Genomic DNA, 11,617 nt, shown 5'->3' with positions numbered 1-11,617 from the left:
CGTTGTTCTACTTCCAATTCCCATGTAAGATATGCATCAGGATTATATTTACCCTCAAATGGCGGAATATTCAGTTTCAGTTTAGCAACATGATCATCATCATTACGTACCGGACGTGGAGGTGGTCGAGCATTGCGGTTCAGCTGCCGTGGACGACCAGGTGCAGGTTGTTGGACTTCTTCGCCGTCCAGTACGTTCTCATCTACCAGCTCGTCTGCGTCCCCTTCATAATCTTCGTAGCCTTCATCAGAAGGCGCGTCATGTGCGGCTGCTGCAGCAGGAGCGGTACCCGCAGGAATGTCCGCACGAGGAACGCGGCGTGCGCGGCGTTGCACGTTGGCGCGAGGCGGCGGTAACCGAGTCAGAAGCTCCTGGAACTTGGCGTCGAGCTTGGAGTTGAAAGCTGCCTCGAGGCCATCCAGCTTGTCCAGCGCGTCGGTGAGTTTGGCATCCACGTCACCAATGCGCGCATCGGTGTCGCGTGCATGCCCGCCCAAAAGGTGGGTGAAGTGAGCATGTAACTGCTCAGGCGTCATCTTGGCCGGGTCAACAGCGGTCGGATCAACTGGTCCTGACATGGTTAGGACAGACAAAAGCACAAATGTATATGCCTACAAAACTACGGAATATGGTGGTTCACGCGCAATTCGTCAAGCAAAATACAAAGCTCTTACAAGTTCTTACCAAACAGGAGGAAGGCGATGTAACAACCAGCAAGGATCAGCGTCTCCAAAGAGTGCCAAAGCGATTACCAGGTGTCGACACAAAGCACGTGGAGACAATATGTGGAGCTGTAGGATGGCTTATATATGGTAGCAAAACAGCAATTGTCAAAACAGCAATGCAATATTGAAAGTATGCTCAACGACGGTACTGTGCTGGTCCTAGGCTAGACCGTACTAGAGACGCGAGCCTAGAACACTAGCGAGGTCACGGCGCGGCACACAAGCAACTAGCAGCGATGAGGTGGCGATGAGGTGGCGACGCGAGGTGCGAAAAATCACTATGATGGCAAGTGTCGCAAACTGATCCCCAAGGTCTAAAAACAGTATAGCCTCAGAAAATTTTTTTGTCGAAATTTCGGGGGTGCTCCGGAAAGCGCGCTGGCGCCAAAAAAAAATGTCGCTATAACGGCCAGTGGCGAAAAGTGATCGCCAAAGTGAAAAACCAATGTAGCCAGAAAATTTTTTCGGAAGCGTTTCCAGACTTTTTTTTTTTTTTTTTTTTTTTTTTGCTCTCCTTCCAATTCTTTACTGGCGGCCGAAACTTAACTCACGGAAATTTTTTTCTGCAGCGCAAGATGATATTAGAAGGTAACAGCTAAATAGGAAAAACAATAAAACCTAATTCTACACGGGCTCTGTCGCGGCAGAGACACAGCACGAATCCGTGTCGCGGTAGGATACAGGGTATATGGCAGATGTATATGTCTATGGCGGAAACAATCTGGCGGGTGTATATGGTGGATGTATCTGGCAGTGGCGGAAGTATATGGTGGGTGTATATGGAAGTGGCGGACGTATATGGTGGATGTATCTGGCAGTGGCGGAAGTATATGGTGGGTGTATATGACGGTGATCTGCGTATGGTGCGAGTGGGCGGCGGCGGCGTGACTAATATGACCAGAACTCGAAACTCTAAAGGAACTAGACGCTAAGACCAGCAACTCGACACGAAGATGCAGACACAATTTCAACTATGCAAAACTGAAAAGACAATGCAAGTCGTGGCAGGGGGTTTATGGGACGATGATCTATACGACCTAACAGTATTTTTGGCTTTTTCGTGGTTTATGGGTATGATGGCAGATGCAATCTATACTACGAAAACTGTAAAATCTCACCGAGCAACCTGAAATCTGATACCACTTGATAGGGCAAAGGTGGCCGATCTTTCGATGAGACGAGGATAGATCGATTTGTTGGTGGAGTTCGTGCTTGACGATCCGACTACACGTGCAAAGCTCGTGCGCCAATGCAATCGCTAGGACAATCTCCGGGAGTTACTGATCTTGCGGATGCACGATCAGCCTGACCAGCGAGGGTCTTAATTCCTACCTGAAATCGAGAACAAGTAAGAACTAATGATGCAATCAGAATATTGCGGATGAAAGATGAAAGCTTTATTGAATAAGGTGGGATTCCGAATAGTCGGTCTTGTTCTGGGCGTTGGCCTCAAAAGAAGTACACGAGAGTTGCAGCAATGGCTAACTTTTAGTCTAATCAAAATCCGAGTCTAAACGTGTCGGCTATGGGGGTATTTAAAGGAGGAAAAGGTGGGGTTTCGGCCAGCCATACATGTGGTGGCCGAACCAAACCCTAGAAGACCTTTCCCCCTTCAATACGGACTCTAAAAAGTGGCTGACTTAATTCCTGCGAAAATGACATGGGCCTGGCCCAAAACTAAAGGTGACGCAGCACCATATTATGCTATGGACGAAATTATGAAGTGGAGAACTCTATATTTCGTCCATGTCTTCATCTCTTCTTATGGTGGCTTCAAAGTCCTGAAATCTCCACTTGTGGCATCATCTTCAATCCTCAAGTGCTTGATGCCATCTCCTCCATGTGTGATCATGCTCCAATGCGTGTCCTCCTCATCCATGCTTGGTCCATCATTCCTAAGAGTAACAAACATATCTGATTTAGGCAGCATCATATTCTCGTGTATGTGAGGAATAGTTCCAAGAAACGAAAGTACCTGATAGTTCAGTTGTTTGGCACGAGCTCGAGTGATTGGTCCTTGTATTTGTGTCGTTGTAGGTACAGCGGTTGTATCAAGAGATGGGATGTCCTCATCAATATGAAACAGCGGAGCGTGTCTTTCTCCCACACAAGGAATGCTAGGATTCGATTTTATTCAAACACAAACAAAAATAAAAACATACATATGCTCCAAGTAAAGCACATAAGATGTGACGGAATAAAAATATAGTTTCACTAGAGGTGACCTGATAAGTTGTTGATGAAGAAGGGGATGTCTTGGGCATCCCCAAGCTTAGATGCTTGAGTCTTCTTGAAATATGCAGGGATGAACCACGGGGGCATCCCCAAGCTTAGACTTTTCACTCTTCTTGATCATATTATATCATCCTCCTCTCTTGATCCGTGAAAACTTCATCCACACCAAACTCAAAACAATCTCATTAGAGGGTTAGTGCATAATCAAAAATTCACATGTTCAGAGAGGACACAATCATTCCCAACACTTCTGGACATTACCCAAGGCTACTGAAATTTAATGGAACAAAGAAATCCACTCAAACACAGTAAAAAAGGTAATGCGAAATAAAAGGCAGAATCTGTCAAAACAGAACAGTCCGTAAAGACGAATTTTTTCGAGGCACTTAACATGCTCAGATGAAGAAGCTCAAATTTAATGAAAGTTTCGTACATATCTGAGGATTACTCATGAATTTTCGCAGATTTTTCTGAGTTTCCTACAGAGGGATCTACTGAAATTCGTGACAGCTAGAAATCTGTTTCTGCGCAGAAATCCAAATCTAGTATCAACCTTACTATCAAAGACTTTACTTGGCACAACAATGCAATAAAGTAAAGATACAAAGGTATTACGACAGTAGTAACAAGCACCTTGACTCAAATGTAAAACAAAATTGCAGAATTAAAATAATGGGTTGTCTCCCATAAGTGCTTTTCTTTAACGCCTTTCAGCTAGGCGCAGTAAGTGTAAATCAAGTATTATCAAAAGAAGAAACATCATTATCAGAGTTGGGGGTTTTCTCAACGATGCATTGTACATTATCTATGTAAGTTTCAGAGGCTCCTCTTTCATTACTTTTAGGCTTACTATCCTCTTCAAATAAATTTTCAGGAACAATCCAATCAAAATTCTTTTCTAGTGTCTCATGCATTCCTATGAGCTTATAAGGTATTGGTACTTTAGTCTCCCCCTCACAATTAACTTTATTAGTGTACTTTAGTCTATCTTTTTCCATGTTTTCAAGGGTACTTGCAAAATTGGTACAAAAGCCAAGCATCTTATGTTGAATAAAGACTTTTCTAGCTTCTCTAGCTACATCACCAAATTCTTTAAGAAGGGTTTCTAAAACAAAATCTTTCTTCTCTCCTTCTTCCATATCACAGAAACATATGTTGCATTATAGGATTAAAATTAACTAATCTAGCTTCCAACATGTGCACTAAAGAGGCAGTAGCAATTTCATAAGTAGGTGCAAGTTCTACCAAGGATCTATCTTCAAAATCTTTAACTGTACTAACATGAGTGAAAAATTCTTCTATATTATCTCTTCCAATGATAGATCCACGCCCTACTGATATATCTTTCAAAGTGAACTTAGGGAGAAGCATGATGAAATAAACAAAAGTTAAATAAAGTAAATACAAGTAGCTAATTTTTTTGTGTTTTTGATATAAAGAAAGCAAACAAAACAGAAAATAAAATAAAGTAAAGCAAGACAATAAACAAAGTAAAGAGATTGGATGTGAGAGACTCCCCTTGCAGCGTGTCTTGGTCTCCCCGGCAACGGCGCCACAAAAAGAGTTGCTTGTGACGGTAAAGCACACGTCCGTTGGGAACCCCAAGAGGAAGATGTGATGCGTACAGCAGCAAGTTTTCCCTCAGTAAGAAACCAAGGTTATCGAACCAGTAGGAGATGAAGGCCACATGAAGGTTGTTGGTGGAGGAGTGTAGTGCAACGCAACACCAGGGATTCCGGCGCCAACGTGGAACCTGCACAACACAATCAAAATACTTTGCCCCAACTTAATAGTGAGATTGTCAATCTCACCGGCTTGCTGTAAACAAAGGATTAAACGTATGGTGTGGAGAATGATGTTTGTTTGCAAAGAACATCAGAGAACAATGATTGCAGTAGATTGTATTTCAGATGTAAAAGAATGGACCGGGGTCCACAGTTCACTAGTGGTGTCTCTCCAATAAGATAAATAGCATGTTGGGTGAACAAATTACAGTTGGGCAATTGACAAATAGAGAGGGCATAGCAATGCACATACATATCATGATGACTACTATGAGATTTACTTAGGGCATTACGAAAAAGAACATAGACCGCTATCCAGCACGCATCTATGTCTAAAAAGTACACCTTCGGGTTAGCATCCGCACCCTTCTAGTATTAAGTTGCAAACAACAGACAATTGCATTAAGTACTGTGCGTAATGTAAACAATACAAATATCCTTAGACAAAGCATTGATGTTTTATCCCTAGTGGCAACAACACATCCACAACCTTAGAACTTTCTGTCACTCTCCCAGATTCAATGGAGACATGAACCCACTATCGAGCATAAATACTCCCTCTTGGAGTTACAAGTATCAACTTGGCGAGAGCCTCTACTAGCAACGGAGAGCATGCAAGATCATAAATAACACATATATGATAGATCGATAATCAACTTGACATAGTATTCCATATTCATCGGATCCCAACAAACACAACATGTAGCATTACAATAAGATGATCTTGATCATGATAGGCAGCTCACAAGATCTAAACATGATAGCACAATAGGAGAAGACAACCATCTAGCTACTGCTATGGACCCATAGTACAAGGATGAACTACTCACGCATCAGTCCGGAGGCGGGCATGGTGATGTAGGGCCCTCCGGTGATGATTCCCCTCTCCGGCAGGGTGCCGGAGGCGATCTTCAGAATCCCTCGAGATGGGATTGACGGCGACGGCGTCCCAGTAAATTTTCTCGTATCGTGGCTCTCGGTACTAGGGTTTTCACGACGGAGAGATTATATAGGCGAAGGGGCAGAGTCGGGGGACGCTCGAGGGGCCCACCCCATAGGGCGGCGTGGCCAGGGGTGGGGCCACGCCCCCCTAGGGTGTGGCCGCCTCGTCGCCCCTCTTCGTCTCCTCTTCGGACTTCTGGAAGGCTCCGTGGAAAATAAGACCGTGGGCTTTTGTTTCGTCCAATTCCGAGAATATTTCATGTGTAAGATTTCTGAAACCAAAAACAGCAGAAAACAGGAACTGGCGCTTCGGCATCTTGTTAATAGGTCAGTGCCGGAAAATGTATCAAAATGATATAAAGTGTATATAAAACATGTGAGTATTGTGATAAAGCTAGCATGGAACATAAGAAATTATAGATACGTTTGAGACGTATCAAAGCACTAGAAAGAACACTAAGTTATGACAATGGTTTTGTTGTAAGTAGTACGGGGCGCAGTGGCGGCCTCGGTATCTTTTGGAACAATGAAATAAAGGTAGAAATTTCGCCGTATTCTCGGTACCAAATAGATGCACGAATAATTGAAGGGGAGGCCCATCCGTGGAGGCTGACGTGCATGTATGGTGAGGCCCAGACGTCGGAGCGGTACAAGACGTGGGATATGATGAAACGCATCCGGGCAACCTCATCTTTGCCATGGATGTGTATAGGGGATTTCAACGAAGTGCTACACCGACATGAACACGACGGTGTGGGAGAGAGAAGCTTGGCTCAGATAGCTGGTTTTCGTGACACGGTTGACGTGTGTGAGTTGGCTGATCTGGGGTATGAGGGCAACAATTGGACTTTCGAGAAACGGGTGGCGGGAGGATCGTTTTGCAGGGTGCATCTCGATCGTGCCCTGGCGACGACGCAGTGGTGCGATCGGTTCCCATTGGTTGTTGTGCGAAACCTCACCGGCGCGTCATCTGACCTTGAACCGATTTTCCTACGTTGGAGAGAATCAACGAGGGAGCGGAGAGCGACAGAGGAGAAGCTCTTTCGCTATGAGCTGATGTGGGAAACTCACGACTAGTTTAAACCTTTTATGGAGGATGCTTGGAAGGAGGATGGGAAGGCCACTAATATGTCCCAACTCCGGGAAAAGCTCACGCGAGTGTCCGAATCTCTAGGCAGCCGGGGTCGGAACACGTTTGGCAATGTCCAGAGAGAGATACGCTAACTGAATGACAGACTGGCGGTGTTATGGGCGGAGCCCCAACGGGTACAACCGTCATATGAGGAGACGAAAATTACTGAGCGGATCATTGCACTATACGAAAGGGAAGAAGTGATGTGGAGACAAAGGTCCAGGGTGCAATGGCTAGCTGAGGGGGACAAGAATACTCGCTTCTTCCACCTAAGGGCGAGCCAGCGGAAGAAGCGGAACCACATCAACAGGCTGAAACGGCCTGACGGTACGTTGACGGAGGATGATCGAGAGATGGCCAACTTGACTACAAGCTTTTAAGAGAACCTGTACACATCCGAAGGGGTCTCAAATATGGAGGAGGCTATTAGTGTGATCCCCTCATCTGTGTCGGCATAGATGAATGATGCTCTACTGAAGCCGATCAAGGAGGAAGAGGTGAAAACCGCCCTCTTTCAGATGTTTCCTACAAAAGCGCCGGGCCCGGATGGTTTCCCGGCACATTTTTTCCAGACCCATTGGGAAATTTGTGGAGAAGAAGTGACCTCGGCTGTAATTCATGTGCTCAGGTGTGTGGACGATATGAGGGAAGTGAACCAAACTTTCATTGTTTTGATACCAAAAGTAGCGAGCCCGGAGGAGTTGGGTCAGTTCAGACCTATCAGTTTGTGCAATGTCATATACAAGATAGCGTCCAAGGTGATGGCTAACACACTGAAAGTGGTGTTACCAGACATAATCGCAGAGGAACAGTCGGCGTTTGTGCCTGGGAGGATGATTACGGACAACATTATCTCCGCGTCTTCATTTCATGAAGCAGAATAAGGCGAAGAAGAATCATTTTTGTGCGCTCAAACTGGACATGCGCAAGGCTTATGACATGCTGGAATGGAATTACCTGGAGGCCGTCATGATCAAGATGGGATTCCACCGGCTATGGGTTCGAATGGTGATGTGGCTAGTAACAACTGTTTCTTTCCAAGTCCTCTTCAATGGAGGGAAGTACAGCCTTTCACTCCCTCACGAGGGGTGCGACAGGGGGACCTCTATCTCCCCATATCTGTTTTTGTTGGCAGCAGAGGGCCTTTCGTGCCTTTTAAAACACCACAGTTTATCATCGGAGCTACACGGACTAAAGGTGGAGCCCACCGCTCCGGCGGTCAGCCACCTTCTCTATGCAGATGACAGCCTGTTGCTATTCAAAGCGGATATGGAGAGTGCAGAGAAGATCCAATATATTCTGGATCGGTATTGTATGGCGTCAGGCTAGCGGATTAATCGGGATAAATCTGCTATCTTATTTAGCAAAGGATGCCCGAACGGGATGAAGGAGGCGGTGAAAACTGTCCTGGGAGTTCAGAATGAGACACTCCAGGAAAAGTACCTTGGAATGCCTACTGATGTGGGGCGTTCAAGAGGGAGAGCTTTCAAACACATCAAAGATAGAATCTGGGATAAAATCCAAGGGTGGATGGAATGGCTCTTATCGGCGGGAGGGAAAGACATACTGATTAAGTCGGTGGCCCAAGCTGTGCCGATTTTCTCTATGGCGTGTTTCCTTTTGCGAAAAGGACTGTGTAATCATATAAATGCTCTGATTCGGAAATTCTGGTGGGGGAGTCGCGAAGGCGAGAGAAAGCCTTGTTGGGTTTCCTGGAGAGAGATGTGCAAACCAAAGAGCTTGGGAGGCTTAGGGTTTAAGGACATGGAGCTATTCAATTTGGCTCTCCTTGCACGCCAGGGGTGGCACATGCTACAGAACCCGTCGGCATTGAGTGTAAGGATCTTGAAGGCTAAATACTTCCCTGACATAGACATGATGCAAGCCGAGATTGGCTCTTCCCCATCTCAGGTGTGGCGTGGGGTTCACAAAGGAATACAAGTCCTTAAGCAAGGTTTGGTGAGGAGGATTGGCACGGGGGAGCAAACGGACCCGTGCAATGACAATTGGCTACCGAGGGATGAGATGCTTCGGCCTATGGCTTGTCTGGCCAGGAATCCGCCTCACGCAGTGGACGAATTTATCAACTCGAGCTCTGCAACTTGGAACGAGGAGAAGCTCAGGGAATGCTTTCTTACCGATGGATGTTGACGTGATTAAGGAGATTCCTATATCCAGCAGGAGACACGATGAATTCTGGGCTTGGCACTATGAGCGAAAGGGCGTATTCTCCGTGCGTTCGGCATATCGCATGTTGGTCGATACACGGGAGAAGCGAGAGGCGTGGCTGGATAGCAGGGCCACGAGCTCGAACGAGGCGGGAATAACGAAGGAATGGAGCTTGATTTGGAAACCCCAAGTTCCGTCTAAAATTAGGTTCATTCTTTGGAGACTAGCCAAGCAGTCTTTGCCGTCGAATGTGTTGAGGCATAGACGGGGGATGGCGGACGATGACCGCTGCCAGCTGTGTGGCGCATGTGACTCTTGGCGGCACACTCTGCTGGATTGTTCGATGTCCCAATGTGTGTGGGCATTGTTGGATGAAGAAGTAACGGAGCACGTCAGCAATTCAGACGATGGCGATGCAAGGGCGTGGATTGCAGGATTGATCAAAACCTTGAAGCATGGTGATCTCACGACGGTGCTGGTTACGCTATGGGCCATCTGGCACGCCAGAAGGAAGGCGATCCATGAACAGATTTTTCAGAGCCCTCTGTCGGTTCACTTGTCCGTGGAGAGGTTTGTAACGGACTTGAAACAGTGCAAGGAACTTAGGAAGAAGGAACCATCTACCGTCACTGAGCAGCGGGCGCTGGGATGGATCCTGCCACCAAGGGGGATGATCAAGATCAATGTTGACGCCGCGGTGGGGAAGAATGGACGCTGTGGCACGGTGGCGGCGATAGCCAGAACGGAGGATGGAATGTTCGCTGGGGCATCGACGCTCGTGTTCCCTGGAAAGTCTAGCGCTGAGATCCTGGAGGCGTTGGCGTGCAGGGAGGCCTGCGCCCTGGCCAAAGACATACACGGCCGCAGGGTTATGGTGGCAACATACTGTAAGAATGTTGTCACTAGCCTGGATGAGGGGACACTCGGAAGTTACGCTCACATTGTGAGAGAGATCAAGGAATCTAAGGGCGATTTTGATGCTCTTGAGTTCCGCCACGAAGCTAGGATTTCAAATAAAGAAGCACACTGTTTAGTTAGAAGTGCAGTTTATGATGAACCAGGCCGCCGGGTGCGGCTAGTAAGAGCATCTCCACTCGTCTCCCCGACGAGGCCCCCGAGCGACGTTTTCCCATCCGGACGGCGAAATTCGGCCCAGTTGCGCCCCCGGTTCCTCGATTTCGTCCGGATTTGGCCCTTCATCCATCCGGCGATTTCGTAGTCGGCGACAGGACCGCCAAATCCTATCGATTTCCCTCCAATTTGCTTGCATATCCCCATTCTCTGTTGGAGATATGCCCAAGAGGCAATAATAAAAGTGGTTATTATGTATCTTTATGTTTATGATAAATGTTTATATACCATGCTATAATTGTATTAACTGAAACATTGATACATGTGTGATATGTAAACAACAAAGAGTCCCTAGTATGCCTCTTAACTAGCTTGTTGATTAATGGATGATTAGTTTCATAATCATGAACATTGGATGTTATTAATAACAAGGTTATATCATTGTATGAATGATGTAATGGACACACCCAATTAAGCGTAGCATAAGATCTCGTCATTAAGTTATTTGCTATAAGCTTTCGATACATAGTTACCTAGTCCTTATGACCATGAGATCATGTAAATCACTTATACCGGAAAGGTACTTTGATTACATCAAACGCCACTGCGTAAATGGGTGGTTATAAAGGTGGGATTAAGTATCCGGAAAGTATGAGTTGAGGCATATGGATCAACAGTGGGATTTGTCCATCCCGATGACGGATAGATATACTCTGGGCCCTCTCGGTGGAATGTCGTCTAATGTCTTGCAAGCATATGAATAAGTTCATAAGAGACCACATACCACGGTACGAGTAAAGAGTACTTGTCAGGAGACGAGGTTGAACAAGGTATAGAGTGATACCGAAGATCAAACCTCGGACAAGTAAAATATCGCGTGACAAAGGGAATTGGTATCGTATGTGAATGGTTCATTCGATCACTAAAGTCATCGTTGAATATGTGGGAGCCATTATGGATCTCCAGATCCCGCTATTGGTTATTGGTCAGAGTGAGTACTCAACCATGTCCGCATAGTTCGCGAACCGTAGGGTGACACACTTAAAGTTGGATGTTGAAATGGTAGAACTTGAATATGGAATGGAGTTCGAATATTTGTTCGGAGTCCCGGATGAGATCCTGGACATCACGAGGAGTTCCGGAATGGTCCGGAGAATAAGATTCATATATAGGATGTCATTTTATGTGAATAAAATTGACGCGGAAGGTTCTATGGAAGGTTCTAGAAGGTTCTAGAAAAGTCCGGAAGAAACCACCAAGGAAGGTGGAGTCCACATGGGACTCCACCTCCATGGCCGGCCAGCCCTAGTGGGGGAGGAGTCCCAAGTGGACTCCCCCTTAGGGGGCCGGCCACCCCCCCATATGGGAGGTGGAACTCCCACCTCTAGTGGGAGTCCTAGCTTGGCTAGGTTTCCCCACCATATGGAAGGTTTTTGGTTCGGGTCTTATTCGAAGACTTGGAGACCAACTCTTGGGGATCCACCTATATAATGAGGGGCCAAGGGGAGGGGGCCGGCCACCCCAAGACCACAGCCTGGCCGACCCCCTTAGAGTGGCCG

The 11,617-nt window shown here is 46.5% G+C and overlaps 2 protein-coding genes across 2 annotated transcripts; both read left to right on the top strand.

Annotated features, from left to right (window-relative positions):
• The first annotated feature begins 7,739 nt into the window (after positions 1–7,739).
• Positions 7,740–8,147, top strand: LOC139833127 (uncharacterized mitochondrial protein AtMg01250-like). The gene has a single exon (XM_071823298.1). The coding sequence runs from the start codon at positions 7,740–7,742 to the stop codon at positions 8,145–8,147; it is 408 nt and encodes a 135-aa protein (XP_071679399.1).
• Positions 8,148–9,258: 1,111 nt separating this feature from the next.
• On the top strand, positions 9,259–10,066 carry LOC127316315 (uncharacterized). Its single transcript, XM_051346713.1, has 2 exons — positions 9,259–9,930; positions 10,049–10,066. Exons 1-2 carry the CDS (start codon positions 9,259–9,261, stop codon positions 10,064–10,066), a joined length of 690 nt encoding a protein of 229 aa, XP_051202673.1.
• Positions 10,067–11,617: the final 1,551 nt, after the last annotated feature.

The sequence above is a fragment of the Lolium perenne genome, chromosome 7, assembly GCF_019359855.2.
Source record: "Lolium perenne isolate Kyuss_39 chromosome 7, Kyuss_2.0, whole genome shotgun sequence".
Classification (NCBI taxonomy): domain Eukaryota; kingdom Viridiplantae; phylum Streptophyta; class Magnoliopsida; order Poales; family Poaceae; genus Lolium; species Lolium perenne.
Note: the sequence above shows the minus strand (reverse complement) of the source record. Positions and strands in the feature narration are given on the sequence as shown.